This window comes from Nuphar pumila, chromosome 2 (genome assembly GCF_984573655.1).
Source record: "Nuphar pumila chromosome 2, dmNupPumi1.hap1.1, whole genome shotgun sequence".
NCBI classification, from domain to species: Eukaryota; Viridiplantae; Streptophyta; class Magnoliopsida; order Nymphaeales; family Nymphaeaceae; genus Nuphar; species Nuphar pumila.
The window spans coordinates 70,725,471-70,746,706 of NC_143250.1; the positions used below are offsets into that span (position 1 = coordinate 70,725,471).

Here is a 21,236-nt window from a genome sequence, read left to right on the forward strand (position 1 = left end):
CACATTTGCATTTCAGCTTTGATTTTGCGAATACACCAACAAGAACTGGATATAATTAAGCTACAGTTTCTTGCCACTCTACCAAAAAAACTAGTAGAAAACCTTTTGATGGTTCCTCGTACTTTTGAAGGATATCTTCACTCTACAATGGTTCGCCCATTTTACACACTGGAGATGTTTTCTTTTCTTTTCTTTTTTAAAGGAAAGTTGGGGTTAAGCATACCCCCACCAGTTATTATTCAATCCTATAGTTATTATTCAATCGTACCACTGGGGTTTTGAACCTTCAACATCCCACCACATGGAGATGTGCACTGACAGCTCCTACCGACCACCTAGAGCCCCCATTAATGGTACACAATGGAGATGTTTCTTTTCGCTGCAGTACCACATTCCATTTCTTTAACTTTTTTGTTTTTAGCGGTTCGGCTATGCCAAGTTTAAAATCCCTCAATTAGTTATTGGCAATCCTCTGTTTGATAAAATCCTTGAGGCCTACCCCAGTCCATGTTGGATCCAGCCCTATCTCTCATTAATGGTGTGGGGAAGTGGAATAGCCACCCACTTCTCATTAATGCAGAAGAAGTTGAAGGGTCAGCCCTATCCCCTCATTAATGATGTGGGGAAGTGGAATAGCCACCTAACTCCCATTAATGCAGGAAGTTGAAGAGTTAAAACCCCTTCGGTTTCTGAAATGAGTCTAGAAGGCTCACTTCTAGAAGGTTCATATCTAGAAGACTCTATGTCATCTATAAATAGGGGTGCAAAGGCTGTGTGCTGGAGAGAGAAGGGTAGAGTGGTTGTGTGCAGTGTGCAGAGAGAGAGAGAGTAGAAAGAAGAAAAGGAAAGAAGAAGGTTCGTCACCACGCATTGATCCTCAGAGAGAGGTGTTGGTTGTGGTATGGGCTTTGACTCTGGTTGTGCAGCCGAGAGGTAATCTTGTATTCATTTCTTCCTGTGATTTCTTTGTTGTTAGTATCTTTAGCTTTGGGCAAGCTATTGGACGTTGTACTCTCTACATTGTACTCTCTACTCTCATTATAGTGAATTATTCTCTTCGTGCCCCGTGGATGTAGGTCGTGTTGACCGAACCACGTAAACCCTTGTGTTGTGATTTGATTGTGCCTTTGTTAGATCCTATATTGCTTCCGCATATTTTTTGTTATCTTAATTTCTCTACAAGTGGTATCAAAGCAGGTTCGTGGAAAATCATGTCTTTTAAGTCAGTTAGCTCTAAGTTTGAGGTGGAGAGGTTTGATGGCAAAAGAAACTTTTCCTTATGGCAAAGAAGGGTGAAAGCTCTACTTGCACAGCAAGGGTTGCACAAGTCTCTTGTCGGGAAGGTGAATAAGCCAGAAAGCATGACCGATGATTTATGGGATGATTTTGACTTGAGGGTTGCTGGTGTGATTGAGTTGTGTCTATCCGATGAAGTCATGTGTAACATGATGGAAGAGAGGACAACAGCGGTATTGTGGTTGCGGCTAGAGAGCCTTTATATGACCAAGAATTTGTCCAACAAGTTACACCTCAAGAAACAACTTTATAGTCTTTGTATGAAGGAAAATACTCCCATTCTTGACCATCTTAGTGTGTTAAATAAGATTATTACTGGTTTGTTTAGTCTGGATGTTAAACTTGAAGATGAGGATAAAACTTTGTTGTTACTAACCTCATTGTCACCATCTTATGAGCATCTTGTGACAACCATAATTTATGGAAAAGAAACATTGGATATGGAAGAGGTCACAAGTACGCTCATTTTCAATGAAATTAGGAGAAGACCATCACCGAATGAGGATTCTGGTGAAGGATTGATGGTGAGTTCATCCAAAGGCAGGGGTCGATCAAAGGACAGGAAAAATGACCGCAGATATAGGAGCAAGTCCAGGTCAAGGAAAGACATCACTTGCTACAATTGTGGAAAGAAAGGGCACTTCTAGAATCAATGCAAAGAGCCAAAGAAAAATCAGAAAAAATGGAAAGAGACAGAATCATCAGAAACCAAAGAAGATACCACAACCACAGTTGAAGGTGAGTTTGTGATTTTGTCTACTACTAATGATCCATGTATCTGTGTATGTCAGGATACAGATTGGGTCATAGACACAGGAGCCTCGTACCATGCCACACCACGAAGAGAATATTTTAGTACATACAGGACCGGTAATTTTGGTGTTGTCCGAATGAGAAACAGTGGAACATCAGAAATTATAGGTATTGGAGATATTCATCTTCAGACCAGTCTTGGGTACATGTTGGTGCTCAAGGATGTCAGACATGTTCCAGACTTGAGGTTGAATTTGCTTTCAGTAGGAAAGCTTGATAAAGAGGGCAAAAGCAGTGTTTTTAGCCAAGGACAATGGAAACTCAACAACGGGTCATTGGTTCAGGCTAGAGGAAAGAGATGTTGTACTCTTTACAAGATACAAAGCAAGGTATGCAAGAGACAATTGAATACAACTGAGGACTTTTCTATTGATTTGTGGCACAGTCGATTAGGCCACATGAGTGAGAAGGGCTTGCAGATTCTTGCTAAGAGGGAGCAACTCCCAGAGTTAAAAGGTACACGTCTAAACCCGTGTGTTCATTGCTTAGCTGGTAAGCAACATAGAGTATCCTTTGTTAGAAATGGCTTTCATAGAAAATCTCACATTCTGGAGCGAGTTTATACTGATGTTTGTGGTCCTCTGAGAACAAAAACTATTAATGGTTTTACTGATGTAAAAACTTTCAGTGGTGCACTTTATTTTGTTATTTTTATAGATGACTTCTCCAGGAAGGTTTGGGCATACCCTCTGAAAACCAAGGATCGGGTTCTTGATGTATTCAAGCAATTCCATGCTATGGTTGAGAGAGAAACATGAAAACAACTGAAATGTATCAGGTCAGATAGTGGTGGCGAGTACACAGGTCCATTTCATGAATATTGTAAAATTCATGGAATTCGCCATGAGTTGACAGTTCCAGGTACCCCACAACACAATGCAATTGTAGAAAGGATGAATCGTACAATTGCAGAAAGAATCAGGTGTATGCTTACACAGTCCAAGCTGCCAAAGAAATTCTAGGGCGAGGCCTTAAGGACAACAGTTGATGTGATCAACTTGTCTCCTACTCATGCCTTAGCAAATGATGTTGCATATAGGGTATGATCAGGAAATGATGTGTCTTACAAGCACCTGAGGGTATTTGGATGCAGGGCATTTGCACATATCTCCAAGGAGGAGAGGTCCAAGCTTGATGATAAGACGAGACAATGCATTTTTCTGGGATATGGTGATGCAAAATTCGACTACAGGCTATGAGATCCAGAGAAGCGGAAGGTATTCAGATCTAAAGACATGGTATTCTTTGAAGACCAGACACTTGAAGATATCAAGAAAGATGTGTCAATTCAGACTTCTGCAGGTGGATCTATCCACTTAGATCCAGTTACTCCTCTAGTGGTACAAGTTGAAGGAAAAACAATGCAGGAAGATGATGCGGAGGCGGATGTTGATTTACCTGCAGACCATGTTGAGCAGGAAGAAGTTAGAGAACAACCTCTTCCAGAACCCCAACTGAGAAGATCTTCCAGAGAGTCACAACCTTCCAGAAGGTATTCTCCACATTAGTATGCGATGCTTACTGATGCAAGTGAACGAGAGAGTTACCAGAAAGCACACGAGTGTGAGCAGAAAGAGCAATGGCTAATAGTTATGCACGATGAGATGGATGCATTGCAGAAAAACCACACTTATGATTTGGTGGAACTACCAGAAGGCAGAAAGGCCTTGAAGAACAAGTGGGTTTTCAAGTTGAAGACTCAAGAACAATGTTCTCAACCAAAGTACAAAGCTAGATTGGTTGTGAAAGGCTTTGGTCAAAAGCAAGGTATTGACTTTGAAGAGATTTTCTCTCATGTTGTTAAAATGTCTTCTATTCGTGTTGCTCTAGGTATTGCTGCTATCCTGGACTTAAAGATTGAGCAGCTAGATGTGAAGACTGCTTTCCTCCATGGTGATTTGGAGGAGAAGATATACATGGAGCAACCAGAAGGCTTTAAAGTCAAAGGTAAAGAAAATCTTGTATGCAGGTTGAAAAAGAGCTTGTATGGGTTGAAGCAAGCTCCAAGACAGTGGTACAAGAAACTTGATTCATTTATGACTGAAAATAGATGCAATAGATCGGCTGCAGATCATTGTGTCTACATAAAATGGTTCGGTGAGAATTTTATTATTATTTTGTTATATGCTGATGATATGCTTATCCTTGGAAAATATATGTCTATAATTGACAGGCTTAAGAAGGAATTGAGTAAGACCTTTGCAATGAAGGACATGGGGCCAACAAAGGAAATATTGGGCATGCAGATCTCTCGTGATAGAAAAACCAAGAAGATATGGTTATCACATGAGAAATACATTGAAAAGGTGTTGGACAGGTTCAGTATGAACAATGCAAAACCAGTTGGTTCTTCTTTTGCAGGTCACTTTAAGCTGAACTCAGAGCAGAGTCCATCAAGTGACGAGGAGAAGGAGAAAATGAAGAAAGTTCCTTATGCTTCAGCAGTCGGAAGCTTGATGTACGCGATGGTATATACGAGACCAGACATCGCATATGTAGTAGGTGTTGCTAGTAGATTCCTTGCAAATCCAGGAAAAGAGCATTGGGCAGCAGTAAAGTGGATCTTTAGATATCTCAGAGGGAGCTCCAAAGTTTGTTTAAGCTTTGGTGGTGGATCACCTGTCTTGACAGATTACACAGATGCAGATATGACTGGAGATATTGATACGAGGAAGTCCACATATGGTTTTATACTCACTTTTGCAGGGGGAGCTGTGTCATGGCAGTCAAAATTGCAAAGGTGTATTGCTTTGTCTACTACTGAGGCAGAGTACATTGCTCTTACAGAAGCTTGCAAAGAGATGTTGTGGATGAAAAGATTCTTGATAGAGTTGGGTTTTGAGCAAGACAAGTACTTGGTGTACTGCGACAGTCACAGTGCCATTCATCTCGCCAAGAATCTGAGTTTTCACTCAAAGTCAAAGCATATAGATATCAGGTACCATTGGATCCGAGATGTGTTTGAGAAAAAATTGCTTCATCTTGCAAAGATCTCCACAAATGATAATGGTGCAGATATGCTGACAAAGGCCTTACCGATGAAGAAACAAAATACATGTCGGCAACTGGCCGGCATGAACTTCAGTTGATTAGTTGAATTGAAGTATCCCCTTGGGCTGGAGGGGGAGATTGTTGGGTCCAGCCCTATCCCTCATTAATGGTGTGGGGAAGTGGAATAGCCACCCACTTCTCATTAATACAGAAGAAGTTGAAGGGTCAGCCCTATCCCCTTATTAATGATGTAGGAAAGTGTAATAGCCACCTAACTCTCATTAATACAGGAAGTTGAAGGGTTAAAACTCTTTCGGTTTCTGGAATGAGTCTAGAAGGCTCACTTCTAGAAGGTTCATATCTAGAAGACTCTATGCCATCTATAAATAGGGGTGCAGAGGTTGTGTGCTGGAGAGAGAAGGGTAGAGTGGTTGTGTGCAGTGTGCAGAGAGAGAAGAAGTAAGAGAGAAAGAGTAGAAAGAAGAAAAGGAAGAAAGAAGGTTTGTCACCACGCATTGATCCTCAGAGAGAGGTGTTGGTTGTGGTGTGAGCTTTGACTCGGGTTGTGCACCCGAGAGGTAATCTTGTATTCATTTCTTTCTGTGATTTCTTTGTTGTTATTATCTTTAGCTTTGGGCAAGCTATAGGACGTTGTACTCTCTACATTGTACTCTCTACTTTCATTATAGTGGATTATTCTCTCCGTGCCTCGTGGATGTAGGTCGTGTTGACCGAACCACGTAAACCCTTGTGTTGTGATTTGATTGTGCCTTTGTTAGATCCTATATTGCTTCCGCATATTTTTTGTTATCTTAATTTCTCTACAGTCCACTCCATTGGGGAGTGTGGAGTCTGATTTCTACCTTAATATAATTTTTAATTTTTACAAAAATATTTTAAATAGTTTTGTAATTTTACCTTAAATAGGTTGCCCTAAACTCCTTGTATTTAAAGAAAGACAATTCTTCTTTTGTGAGTATGTATATTTTCTCAATCTCAGTGCTACCGTGGACGTAAGCAACCCGGTAAAATCTTTGTTCTTTGTGTGATTGATTTTTCTCTTTTTTTTGTGTTTTGTTTGGCATCCACTGTGGGTCTTGAACCATGATCATCCCATCCCATGATGTCACCAGTCACCCCCAAGCCAAGAAATTGCCAATCCAAAACTCTAATCACAAGGTTTGTAATTCAATCATGCGGTGAGTGTCTCAACCAAGAGATCTTGTGCGTGAAGGAAAATATGACGCTTTATGGGAGAATCTTCTTTCGTAGGGCTGAAGCGATATCTTTGAAAATATCAAACCAAAAGGCAAGATCTGATGTGAGAGATTGGTGCTTCTTGTCCCTTTGGAAGCACTCTTCAATAGCCACCCTCCACCAGCAACGATAACAACTCTTGGTTCTTCACTTTGCCTTGAAGCTCTGAAGTTGAGTAGTGCTCTTCTAAAAATGTCTTTTAAGCAATGGGGGAAACGGTCTCACTATTTGCAATGTGTTATAGGATGCAATTTCAAAGACTAACCCGTCATAATTATTTTGATGTGGGAGCTTTCAGGTCCCACGTTTGGTTGGCACTGTGAGGAAAGAAGTGCAAGATCAAGCAATTGTAATGACTCAATGACAACTAAATAGACTCAATAACTAGGGATGGCTTACAGTGTCAAGATCTCAAATTAAGGAATTTATTTGTGATTTAGGCCCGTTTAAACTTGGATACGGTGGACACTAGGTTAAGAAGCATATGTTTGGATGAAAAGGAATTTGCTCTTTTCACAATTCCTCTCTTTTCTACTTTCCCATTTGGGTGGATTCAACTCTAAAGGAACTTAAGGCACTTACAGGGTTAAGGCAGAGAGTGAGCCTCAAGTTATAATTAATAAAGATAAAAGGAAAAGTAAGACATCTCACTTGGTCTTCTGCTCCGCTCCTGCATCACTCCTTGTTATAAAAAATATGAGCTCTCACAAAAGGCACTATGGCCTTAGTCTTGAGACAAAAGAGACTCCAAGGCGACCCTTGTATCATTTCTTGGTGCTAGACCTATTCGCAAAAGAGGACACATTCATTAGAATGTGGTCTAACAACAGTTCCTTTTTTTTAAAGGACAGCACTGAACACAAAGGCTAACTAGTATTGGACCCACCTCACTTTTGTGGTATAGAAAAGATGTTGGGGATCCTTCGCTTCATGTTTTTCCTACTAAGAATTCCAATTCTCTTCGAGTGGCTCCCTACCATAACCTAGTTTTAGAAGGGACTAGCTTATAAGCCAATACTAATATTGCATGACTGTGTAGTGGCCCATCCATCTTGGACGCATGCAGTCTGTCTTATCGGTGGAGATCCTGCTACCTTTTAAACTGTGACCCATGATATACAATGTTCTTTTTTCAAAATAACAGAAAGATTGGTCATGGTTTTGGGCCCCACCCTCAAGTAAGATAAGATGGGACAATGTTTGATGAGGTTGGCCATGATGGTGATGATGAATTTGTTTTTTCCTACTTCCTTCGGTGCACGGGTATACATACAAATATCCATGTATGATTAGTGATTAGCCCCCACCACTATTCTTATATTCAACCACCAAACTCTGCACTTTGCGGCGCATTGGAGAAGAAATGACCTTCTCTCTTATCCATTAAGCTTCTAGATCTTCAGCATCACTACTAGTCACAGTGACAGTGCTCTCTTTTAACATACCCTTGTCATTTCTGTTTCTTGTGGCTTATCATGAGATTTCACAAATCACATGGAACACAATAAACATGCCGGGAGTTCAAGTTATTCATATTAGGTCAAATTTAAAAGTTTAGTGCAGTAGTAATCTTCTAAATACTTGTGCACATTGCAAAGCCAGTGGTTGGACTGAGTACTTTACAAAGTACTTAGGGCAGGTTTGTTTGTCATGAAAATGGTTGTTTTCTGCGAAAATGCGTTGACTGGTGCGCGTTTCTGCAGGGTTCACCTTGACAACACAAACAGCAGAAATGACCATTTCGGCGGAAAACCCTCAACGTGCATGCCAAAATTAGGGATGGCAGCGGGGAGGGGCAGGGGACAAGGTCTCCACCCCTGCCCCGCCTCAAGATTAGAACCTCCATTCCTGCCTCCATCCCTGCACAGGGATGGATTTTAACCTCCACCCCGCCTTCATCCCCGTTTCATGTCCTCCATCCCCGGTTCAAACGGGGATGAGGCGGGGCAGGGCAGGGCGGGGCTATTGCAGGGAAAAGTAGCGGGGACGGGGCGGGGATGAGGTGGGGATCATGGCGGGGCGGGGAAAAGTGTACGTCCATCCCCGAATGGGGATGGATTTTAACTTTCATCCCCGCCTCCATCCCTGTTTCATACCCTTCATCCCCGGTCCAAACGGGGCGAGGATGAAGGGTCGGGCCCCGCTTTCCCCCGGTCCACTACTATCCCTAGCCAAAATACAAGCTCGAGGTGGGTTTTCTGCGGAAACGGTTCCCTGGGGGGGGGGGGGGGCGATTCTGTTTCTGCGGCAAGGGTTTCCACAGAAGCCCCCTTCCGTGACATGCAAACGCCTCCTTAGGCCACACAAAACACAAAAAATCACTGTGCATGCAGCGATTTCCCATGCCTCGATTTTCTCTATGGCACACAGCGATTTTCTGTGTTTTGTGTGGCCGAATATTTTGTAAAGCACTCGGCCCCGATCACTGGATCATGCCTCTTGCAACAATGGGACCCTAGTCTGCGATGAAGTACTTGCCCTTCTTAGAGAAGTTATGCATCCATGGAGTATAAATGTTGCTATATATTTCCTGTGACTTCAAATCATATCGAGTCCCAGTACCGTAGTCCTTGTGACAGCAATTATGCTAAAACAGTTCCGTGTATATGATGCCCAGCCCATATCGATCGGTTGACTTAGCTGACAACATGATGAAGGGTGAGGGATTTCAAAAGCTTCTCGTTAAGCGATCCTCCAAAGATGGATATCAAGCATGTTGATGGATAGTGTTTTTCTTTTTGGCTTTTCGTTTTATGATGAGGAACCTACCTAGGATTAATAATAAAGCTCTTTGTGGCAGAGGCAAGTCAAGGGTATAATCCCAACTGGAATAACAGGACATTGGAATGAGTGACATAATATTCAACACCTCCTAATTAAGGAAGTTGCATAAAATGATCATTAATAATACATGACTAACTGACCCATTTGGTACATTTCCTATTATCATAAACCTAAGGGTACATTCGGGAAGCAAGAAAACATCTCGTAAGAGAAGAAAATTTTGCCAATGAAAAGTTTTGATATGAAAACTTTCTCAAATAAAAAACTTTTGTTTGTTTGTGTGGCATGAAAAAAAATCTGAAATGGAAAAATATGAGAAGCCACTCGGCTGCTGTGTGGTTGAACATGTGAGCCTCTTCTGAGTGGAAGATAAGGAGAAGGGGGGTTAGATCAAACGCCTTGAGAGAGAGAGAGAGAGCTGTTTTGGCCAATTCTTTTTTTTTAGAAGAAAAATACTCTCATTTTTATATATACTTTTCGATTTATACTTTCAGTGTTTATAATGTATTGTTTGAGACAGCTAAATCCAAATGACGAGTTGTCATTGAAAGTCATTAAAACTGTCAAAACATGAGCAAGCTAAACAAACACATCCGAAATCATAACCCTGCCTCTGTTGATTCTCCACTTCAGCATCTTCCATCCTCGCCACCATCGAGTGATTCTGACTTGTAATAGTGTCTTGCTTGAAGCTACGTCATAAAAAGCAATTTCATTCCTGTGTAACCATATAGGTCTCCATGAGATCAAAACTCAGGACTTTCACTCGTAGTCCCCTTTTGTAAAACCCACAAATTTTTGATATTTTATGAGAAATAACATTGAATTAAGGCTAAAAATATTATTTGAAATTAAGATGAGAATTTATTTATAATTTAAACATTTATTAGGATTTAGAATAAAATTTTAGTGGAGAATTTATTCTGAATCAGGGTTTCAATTTTTTAATCGGGTTTGGATTTGAATTTGGATTTAATAAATATGTCTCAAATATTATAATTAAATTTAAGTTTAATTCAAATCTAAATTAAGACTTAATCGAATGTTAATTCAAGTTTAAAAATACAATAAATTATATTTTTTTTGAAATTGAATCTATGATTTTAAATTTAGTTCAAAAGTAATACATGTGATTCTTTAGAGTATTTCTAATAAATAAATAATAATTTTTTTGAGAAAGAAGTGTAAAAATATAAATTAGCCTAAGAGGAATTATAAGAAATATCATATTAAAACTTAAAATTGATTCGAGTTTATTTTTATGAAATTCTCATTCAGAATCAAATTTATGAAAAAGATCATAACTAGTAAATTTAACTGAAATAAAGTTGAATATGATTTCAGACAAATTTTAGATAACTTGATATGTATGTAATGTAAATTCAATAAATTTGAAATTAGTTTCATGAGTTTAAAATCTAATCTATAAAAAATAAAATAAAACACTCAAAAGGACACTGGGTCCTGTCGACCCTAGTAGAGATAACTTTTGAGGTTCGTTTATAAGAAAACATCATTTTTAGAAAATAAATTAAACAATCTAGATAATTTGCATTGAGTATAGAGTATGTAGGACTTAGACAAAATTTTCTAAGTGTAAGAAACACCTTACACACCCAAGGGTCTCATCGACCTTATTGATTTTCAATTTTTCAGAAATAATTTTTGAAAATTTTTAATTAACCTCTTAAGGAATATTTAAAATAAATAATTTAAATAGATGAAAAATCAAAATTTTATAGATGAAATCTATTTACATTTAATCCTAATTCAAAGTTATTTATTGTTATTTCATCTAATTTCGTATTTGAATTTATAAAGAATTGAATTTTAATTTAATTAGGCATAAAATTAGAATTTAATCATAAATAAAAAAAATTATATGGATTTGGACCTTAAATTAGGTAGTGGATTTAACCAATGATATTTAGATCAAACCTAATTAAGTTTGATATAATCCATAGTATTTAGATCAATTTAAGGATATATTAAATTGAATATAAATCAAGATATTTTGAATCATATATCATTGGATTGGACCCATAGGGTCAGGCGCTCTTAAAAAATTTTATTATTGTTTTGACAAAAATTTTGACTGATAAGTGGCTTATCTATTAAATGTGAGTTGACTTTGATGTTTTTCATTTTGAGGGCATCAAAATAAACTATTTGTACACCCAAATTGGTGTTGATTTGAGCATTTTATCATCGATTGAAGTTCATGCCTAATTGTAGGTCAAAAATTAACGTTCTTCAATGTCGACTAAATTTTTTTACTGATCCGTGTGCGTATGATTAAATCTAAGATCACCACGACAATCTACATTTTAAGGGCTATCGAATCGACTATTTAAACATCAAATTTTGATAAGTCTTTGGGTTTATAAGTCTCCCGAAAGGTTACCATGTTACTAGAGCCTAACCAGGGTAAGAAGTCCCTACTTTTATTCTCTAGCTTAGTTAATTTTAAAATTTAATGATTTAAGACTTATAATTTATTTAGTTATTTTATTAATAAAATATATTAATATATATTAACTTCTTATATTGGAGATGAGACTCTTGTCTAAGTCCATCTATAAATAGAGGCTTTTATAAGAAGGATTAACAATGTTAGTTCTCTCTTTCTCTCCTATTCTCATTAGAATTCTCTTTCTCCTTCCTCTTTCTCTTCTTTCTTGAAACTTTTTTAGACAAGAGACGAAGGTCGGTCTATGTTTGAGAACCTGATTAAGGTAAGGGGTTCTATACTCTACACATAAAATGAAATTTGTGGGTATGAATTTCTTTGATTTTTCATAAGTACAAACCCTAAATCATGCCTCTCACATGTGGGTTTGGCTTAGGGTTGTCTATGCATGTGATAGAAAAGGGGTTTTCGAAAGAAAACCCCTATAAAAATCATTTTCTCTCAAAATCGATTTCTTAGAAAATAAAAATGTAAAAACTGTAAAATATGCATGTTACTCAGTTATTTTTCTGTATATTTTGATTTGGATTAGTAGATTGTACTGTAAAAATTGGAATGATTTTTATGATCATTTTCATAGGAAATACATGTTTTATATTACTGGGTTTTAAAAAAAAAAACAATAATTATATAATTTTGTCTTGGCACTGAACCTGTAAATCTCTTGTATCTCCCTCGTTCAGAGGATTTTTAATGAGCGATTTATTGTGTTGGAAAGCTAACAAAAATTTGCATCTAATGTAATAATTTTGAGCTATGTTCATGGACTGAGCACATATCTGTGATAGTCGATACAAAAAAGTATAGGTCTACACCAAAACATTCGTAACTCTCTCATACAAATAATTTTTTATGAACGGCTAAAAAAAATTCTACAAACTATGAAAAATTAAGCTCTGACCACCAATTGAAAAAAATTCTACAACTTCTGTAACAATTGGATAGAGTTAGATTTTTTGCAAATTTGGGGAAAGGTTTTTTCTTGTTATTTGTTAGATTTTATTTATTCCAGCATGTTTAATAGGTTACTATTAGGTTTTATTGATGAAATATAGGTTTTATAACTTCTAAAAATTCATTATATATATGAATCCATATTCTTGTATGCAAAAAATCATTTTAAAGAAGGTTTTGGTAAAAATGTTTTTAGGGTTTTGATGTTTTTTATAAAGAAAGTTGATCTGAGCATGTAGGATAGATTATTTCATATTGAGAATGATTAAACAATGTGTTATTGTATAAAGAATATATATTTTCATGATTGTTTAGGGTTTTGTGTGATTCTTGCATAGATGTAATTTGAAATATTTCTTAAAAGTTTTGTGATTCTTGGATGATATACATTATTTAGCAAGATTAGCATAAATCTGATAAAATATGCATTATGTGATGATGTAATAATGTTTAGAGTATAAAAAATCATGATTATATGAATTTTTACCTTGAATCTTGTTCTTGCTTAATGGATCTTGCACGAGTTTGAATCTTGGTTTTTCTGTCCTCATTTTTTATCTTGACCTATTTTAGAAACAAATCGATATCTTCATAAAAATGAAGCCAATAAATTAAAATAAAAGTATTAAAGTGTTTTACACATCTAGGGCTTGAATTTATGATCTTTCTTTGCTTCGTTTGGATCAGTATTGATGTTGAAACATCTATTGCAACACAGCACATGTTTTTTGCCCTGTCTGCAGGACTGTTCCAACCCATATTTTTTTATGGTAGACCCAACCAAGACTGATCAAAATAAATTGGAAAAAATATGGGTGAAAGCTAACATGTATACGATGATACTTTTATGAAAAGATTTCTTTGTAGGCCTATAAAAAATTCTCAAACTGGGATAAATTTCTGCAGATGACAGAATATGTCTTATATTTTTTCTTAATAAGGTTTAGTCCTATAATTTTTTTGATTTTATTATAATGATTTTTTGAGTTCTGTTTCTTGGATTGTTTTACTGAGACATAGGGTAATTTAAAGTAAACTTGAGCGAGTGCAATTTGGTTTTTGTAATTTTTGATGTCTTTTTAAAAAATGGGTTAATAGAGATCCGAGTTTGCACAACATGACATGTGTGGATGCTTAATTGGATTTGGTACTATGCATGCAAAATTATGAAAGTTTATCATATTGTTTTTGTGTATGCACACATGTTTGCAAAGACAGAAATATGAGTATGTTATTGAATGCAATTTCTTACATGTGACTGCTATGTACATGATTTGAATGATGTAAATGAATGGATGCATCTATTGTTTAAAGAAATTTCAATTTCTTATTTATATACTCATGCACAATTTTGAAAAGAATGAAGCATATGCTATGATCTTGAACTGAAAGTGTCGAAAATACATCCTTACACCCTAAAGTGGTTGAATTCATTGACTGAGACTATTAAATGAGTGTTGCATATAAAACAAGTAATCAAAAGCTAAACATGTAATACTAAATGATTGATACTCACTGAGAGAAGGTGAGTGGTATTAATCTGGCTTCGTGGGAATATTCTTTGAGCATGAAAGTTTGTTCTTCCCCAACCACAAAGATAGAAAAACCCTCCACATTAGACTACAACGTAGAGAATGTATAATCTCATGAGCAAAGTTTGATGCATCGATATGGTAGTGTAGAAACTTCTCTCGCTCTTTACGTCCTTCACCCAGCACTGGCGAATGGTGCCCGGCCAGGATAAAGCAACATTTTGATTCAAAATACCTCCTGCTTCATGTCCCTGACCCATGACTTCTGCCTGTGGTTGTATCCACAGGGTTCTGAAAACTGTAACTTAAATTATTATGCATTAGAAAGGCATGACATGCATCATATAAGAAAGAAAAGATAATTAAAGATAAGAATCAGTCATGCATTGGTAAGTACATGTATTTTTAACTGTTCATGCATTTATACTTGTTCAAGTTTAAATGAATGATGGATAAATGTTAACTTTTATAATTGCTTACTTACTTGAGATATTTATAATACTTGTTGAACTTTGTCGTAATTGATTTGTCAAATGCATGAAAATCTGAAGCAATTCCTGCTTATGAATTTTAGATTACATGTTTAGTATAGCTCTACCCTACTAAGATAAGTTTTGTTTGACCCTATAAATTTTTAATGTTTTTCAGAAAGTGAGTGAACTCGCGTTCGATAGCGAGATGTTGCGACGAGAACCGAGTCATACCTTTCTTAAACCTTCAAAGTTCTGGAGTAAGAGCATTTTAGTTGCTTAAAAACTCTAATACATGATTTGATTTATTTATTAGATTTTTATTATTAATGGTGGAAATGTATGAACATTTATTTCATACATGAATGTCTAATTCTTAAGTTCAAATACATGTATGAATATGAATGTAAATGAAAAGTAACATGCCAAGTTTTAGTCTCATTTGATTATTCTGTTGTAATTTTATAAAAGTATTTAAAAGTATAAAAAAAATCTATGATTTTTGAGACATAAAAATTGGGGTGTTACAAACTTGGTATCAAAGCAGAGGAAAAGTGTAACTCAAAGCTTGTCCAACTAACCGACATCGATGTCAGTATGCTCCACTTTTTATATTTTTTATGAAAATCATGTTCTTAATTACTTACATTTTATTAATTGTTGTAATTTTAGATCATAGATGCCTACTAGAAATATCAGTAGATAAATAAGGTTATAAAAACATAGAAATACTCATGTATGTTTATGAGCTTTAGATGTTTCATATTACAAAATATATGTGTTTTAAATTTTGTGACATAATTGATTTAATGAATCTAATATGTATAATGACTTCTATTATGAATTTATCACATTCGATAATTTGATATCAAATTTTGAGGATGAAATTCTCTTTTTTGGGGGGTATAATATAATATCCATAAATTTTTTATAGTTATTAAATAAATAAATGATAACCCAAGGCATTCAGAACTGTGGCGGTATATAACCTTAGTTAAATTTTGAGGACAAAATTTCATTAAGGAAAGAAGGATGTAAAACGCAAAAAAAAAATTTAATATTTTATGAGAAATAACATTGAATTAAGGCTAAAATATTATTTGAGATTAAGATGAAAACTAATTTATAATTCAAATATTTATTAGGATTTCAAATAAATTTTTAGTGGAGAATTTATTCTGAATTAGGGTTTTATTTTTTAACAGGGTTTGGATTTGAATTCAGATTTAATAAATATGTCTCAAATATTATAATTAGATTTGAGTTTGATTCAAATCTAAATTAAGACTTAATTGGATGTTAATTCAAGTTTGAAAAATATAATAAATTGTATTTTTATAGAAATTGAATCTACGATTTTAAATTTTGTTCAGAAGTCATACATGTGATTCTTTAGGGTATTTCTAATAAATAAATAATAATTTTTATAAGAAAGAAGTATAAAAATATAAATTAGCCTAAGAAAAATTATAAGAAATATCGTATGAAAACTTAAAGTTGATTCGAGTTGATTTTTATGAAATTTGCATTCAGAATTGAATTTATGAAAAAGATCAAAATTTAATAAAATAACTGGTAAATTTCACCAGAATAAAATTGAATATGATTTTAAATGAATTTAGGATAACTCGATATGTATATAATGTAAATTTAATAAATTTGAATTTAGTTTCATGAGTTTGAAATCTAATCTACAAAAAATAAAAAATAAAATAAAACACTAAAAATGACATTGGGTCCTGCCAACCCTAGTAGAGATCACTTTCAAAGTTCATTTCTAAGAAAACATCATTTTTAGAAAATAAATTAAATAGCCTAGATAATGATAATTTGCATTGAGTATAGAGTATGTAGGACTTGAACAAAATTTTTTAAGTGTAAGAAACACCCCTACACACCCAAGGGTCGCATTGACCCTATTAAGTTTTAATTTTTTAGAAATTATTTCTGAAAAAATTGAACTAGCATCTTAAGGATTATTTAAAATAAATAATTTAAATACATGAAAATTCAAAATTTTATAGATGAAATCTATTTACATTTAAGCTTAATCCAGAGTTATTTAATGTCATTTCATCTAATTTCATATTTGAATTTATAAAGAATTGAATTTTAATTTAATTAGGCATAAAATTAGAATTTAGTCATAAATGAGAAATTTTAAATGGATTTAGACCTTAAATTAGGTAGTGGATTTAACTAATGATATTTGGATCAAACTTAATTAAGTTGGATATAATTCATAGTATTTAGATCAATTTAGGGATAGATTAGATTGGATATAACTGCGGATATTTTGAATCATATATCATTGGATTAGACCTATAGGGTTGGATGCTCTGAAAAAATGTTATTATTGTTTCAACAAAAAATTTGGCTAATAAGTGGGCTATCTATTAAATTGAAGTCAACCAAGATGTTTCCCATTTTGAGGGCATCAAAATTGACTATTTACATGCCCAAATTGTTATTGATTTGAGCATTTTATCATCGATTGAAGTTCTTTCCTAATTATAGGTCAAAAATTAACGTTCTTCAACATTGACTAAATTTTGACTAAATTTTCTTACCAATTTGTGCACGTATGATTAAATCTAAAACCACCACGATAATATACATTTTGAGGGCTATCGAATCGACTGTTTAAACATCGAATTCAGATAAGTTTTTGGGTCTTTGGGACTATTTAAACATATGAATGACTTTTGCATTGGTAAGTACATATATTTTTAAATGTTCATGCATTTTTACTTGTTTAAGTTTGAATGAATGATGGATAAATGTTAACTTTTGCAATTGCTTGCTTACTTGAGATATTTGCAATACTTGTTAAACTTTGTTGTAATTGATTGGTTAAAATGCATGCAAATTTGAAGCAATTCCTGGTTATTGATTGTAGATTACATGTTTAGTATATTTTTACCCTACTGAGACAAGTTTTGTCTGACCCTATGAATTTTTAATGTTTTTCAGGAAGTGAGTGAACTCACGTGCGATGGCGGAAGGTTGTGACGGAGACCGAGTCATACCTTTCCTAAACCTCCAAAGTTTTGAAATAAGAGCATTTTAGTTGCTCAAAAACTCTGATATTTGATTTGATTTGTTTATTGGATTTTTATTATTAATGGTGGATATGTATGAACATTTCTTTCATATATGAATGTCTAATTCTGAAGTTCAAATGCATGTGTGAATGTAAACAAAAAGTAATGCCCCAAGTTTAGTCCCATTTGATTATTCTGTTGCAATTTTATAAAAGTATTTAAAATTATAAAAAAAAAAATCATGATTTTTGAAACTTAAAAATTGTGGTGTTACACCTTTACTCAGCCCTCTTTGTTGTCGATGAAAAAGGATTACATCTCACGGGCTGCATAAGCTTGCAGTCGGAACATGGTTCCTAAAAAAATTCCTGCAGCTCTTTAAACCATATGCACCTAACAAAGAGGTGCTTTATGGATTCTGCACCACACTTACAAAATTGACACCGACTAGCCAGCAAAATCCCCATCCTTTGAAGGTTGTCATCTGTTATTTTCTTGTCATGGAGCATGAGCCATCCAAACAACCTCACTCTTAGAGGTAGGTCGGCTCCTCAAAGGTAGCGATCAGGCAACCAAGGGACAGAAAGGGTGCCCTTCACTCTATAACAGGAGGTCACATTGTAGTCTCCATCCTCATGTTCCCACCTTATTATGTCTTTATTGTTCCTAAGCCTCACCCTTGCCATTGATCCCAATAAGTCTTCCAGTTGTTGTGTGGTAACAAAACTATGTTGATAAGCTACCTTGATCTCTCATTAGCTCTTATTCGATCTGTTATCCTTGACCCTCCCTCCTGTTTCTCCATTGATACTAAAAAGGTCTAGATATCTAAGTCATAACGATTCTTCAACTACTCATACATCTCTTCAAAATGACATATTTTTCCTTTTACCTACCGCCACCTTAACACTCGATACAAAAATGTCAAACACCTTCAAGATCCACTTCGAAAAGTTGAAACCATTCTTCCACTTTGTGTTCTCAACCTAACTCTATGGCCATTCTTCAAGCGCATACTTTTATCTGAGTACTCCCTACCCTCTTTGTTGACTATCAACTACCATCACTTGACCAATAGTGCATTATTGAAATGTTATAGGTCCTTAATCCTCAAGCCCCCTTATGAGAGAGTCCTGGTAACAACCTCCCAACTAATAGGTGCAATAACCTCCTTATCCTCTTCACCACCACAAAAAAAGTTGCTTAAAATCCTGTTTATTTTCTTTAAGATTGACTTCGGAATAGAGAAGAGCCCCATAAAATGTTGTGTAACCATGATGAGGGAATATTTGACCAAAGTGTATTGTCTTACTTTTGAAAGCACTTTGGCCTTCATGAATCTACCTTGCTTTGAATTCTAATCTCTACTGATGCCCAAAGATTGACTCTTGTGACCCCTTTGTGCAACGAGATCTGTTACGACAATGAAGCCATACACGATACTTCAAGTACAACGTTTTGATGATGAGCAAGTGAATCAACTGCATTTCAGTTAAGGCAATGAAGAAAGATGACAATAATTGAAGAATTCGATGAAAAATCTATGAAGACTAGTGTGCAAATGTAAAATTCATTAAAAGTCTTAGATTCTTGTAAGAGCCTTACTTAGAGTGCATATTTCGATTGCATTTCACCTAAAAAGTCTTTAAAAAAACTTTTCTAAAAGAATCCTTCATGAAAATCATTTTAAAAAACTATTTACTTATTTTTTCATGTTTGTTAGTCGACCAATAGACTCACCAGTCGACCAACACTTTTGCGCTAATTTTCCAAAGCAAAAAGGTCAAATTTCTAAATTAGTCGACTGAAGGTTTTATCAGTCGACCGAACAGAATGTCTGTTTTTCTAGAAAATTTAGCAGCAGTCGACTGAAGGTTTTATCAGTCGACCGGACAAAACATGTATTTTCTGGAAAATTTAGCAGCAGTCAACTGAAAGATTTTTCAGTCTATTGATGATATTATCAGTCGACTAACCTTTTCTTTAGTCGACTAAGTTTCAAAACTTCAGACTTTCAAACGGCTATGATAAACAGATTAGTCGACCGACGATAACTGTCAGTCTGCTAATATTTGATTCCAGTCGACTAAATACTGTTCCAGTAGACTAATTTTGTCGTTTTTCTGAAACTTCTAAAAGGCGTGTCTTTTCATTTTTCAAACGTTTTGATCGTTCAAAATGGACTGTTTTGACACCCTTTTATACCCTCAATGTATGAAATCTTTCAACTATAAATATGAGTGCATTCCACATTCAAAAATATCAAATCCAATCGAATTACATTGAATTATTCTTTGCTTTTCACTCATATTTGTTTTCTCACTCACTTGATTTTTTCACTTCAGTTTTCCACTCAAATTCCTTTGAGAGACTGTGAATTCGTGAGTTGAGTATTTCAACAACCTCAAAAGCCAATTGCATTCATGAGAAAAGCTCGTAGGTTGGTTGTAAGTTGATTACTTATATTTTTCTGTAAAAGGAAAGGACTCCTTAGTTTAAAGGAGTTGTTTGCTTTCAGTAGGATTGTTACTGAAAGTGGGACCGGATTTGGTCTGTATGTTCTTGTGTTTACATAAGGTTGATAGTGGAAATCTCAAGCGGGTTTTGCTTGGGGACTGGATGTAGGTCTAGAAGACCGAACCAGGATAAATTCTTGTGTTCTTTGTATGTTTGCTTTGTGAATTTCAAAATCCGTTATAATTCCAAAGACGATATTTAAAAGCACTATTCACCCCCCCTCTAGTGCTCGTTGCCTCGATCCTATAGCACTTTCAAGATCTTTAAGTATTTCATGGGCATATCCTTTTTGCATTGAAAAAACCTTCTAGTTGTAGGCTCTAAGTTCCCATTGTCATCATTAAACAATACAAAACTACTTTTGGCATGATTCACTTACAAGCTAGAGATTTAAAAAAATATCTTGAGAATGAGCTTTAAGTATTTCATATTATCCTTACAAGCTTCACCAAAAATTAGGACAACATTTGCAAAGAGAATATGAGAAAAATGAGTCATACTTGGTAGGTTCACCCCCTTGTACATTTCCCTCATGTTGGCTTGCTTCAAGAGATAACTAAGTATTTTCATTGCCAATATAAAAATGAGGGAATACATTGGATCACCCCGTCTAAGCCCATTCTTTGGTTTGAAAATGACCCTTGTTGGTCATTAATGCAAACAAAGATAGAGAAAGAATCCAATATCCCTCTAATTCATCTCATCTACTTCTCCTCCACCCCACCCCTAACAAGACTTTTAATAGAAAATCTCAACTTAAAGAGTCCAAAGACTTATAAAGGTTTAGCTTATGCAAAAAATATATCTTCTTTGAGTTATGCATTGTATGGACTGCTTCATGTGCAAGAAGACACCCTTCATGAATTCTTATCTTTTGTACGAATGCACACTACAAGGGACACACCACTTGGTGTACCACCTATTTAAGGTGCATTGCCAAACATGAGTAATTATTTTTAGTGGGGTTCCCAATAAGAAGACATGCTCTTTAGATACTAACACCAACCAAGATTCCCCATACCTTTCAGGCAAATGTGTATTTGTGTGAAACTCATTAAAAAATAACCATAAATTTGTCCTAGCATACCGAACATGTAGCTTTAAAGAA

At 35.2% G+C, this 21,236-nt stretch overlaps 1 protein-coding gene across 1 annotated transcript in view; it reads left to right on the plus strand.

Annotated features, from left to right (window-relative positions):
• The first annotated feature begins 3,344 nt into the window (after window positions 1–3,344).
• Window positions 3,345–21,236, plus strand: part of LOC149845728 (polygalacturonase At1g48100-like) — a 29,515-nt gene continuing 11,623 nt past the window's right edge. The window contains exon 1 of the mRNA XM_089989159.1: window positions 3,345–3,601. Within this exon, the coding sequence (XP_089845285.1) occupies window positions 3,345–3,601 (257 nt within the window). The remainder of the gene's footprint in view (window positions 3,602–21,236) is intronic.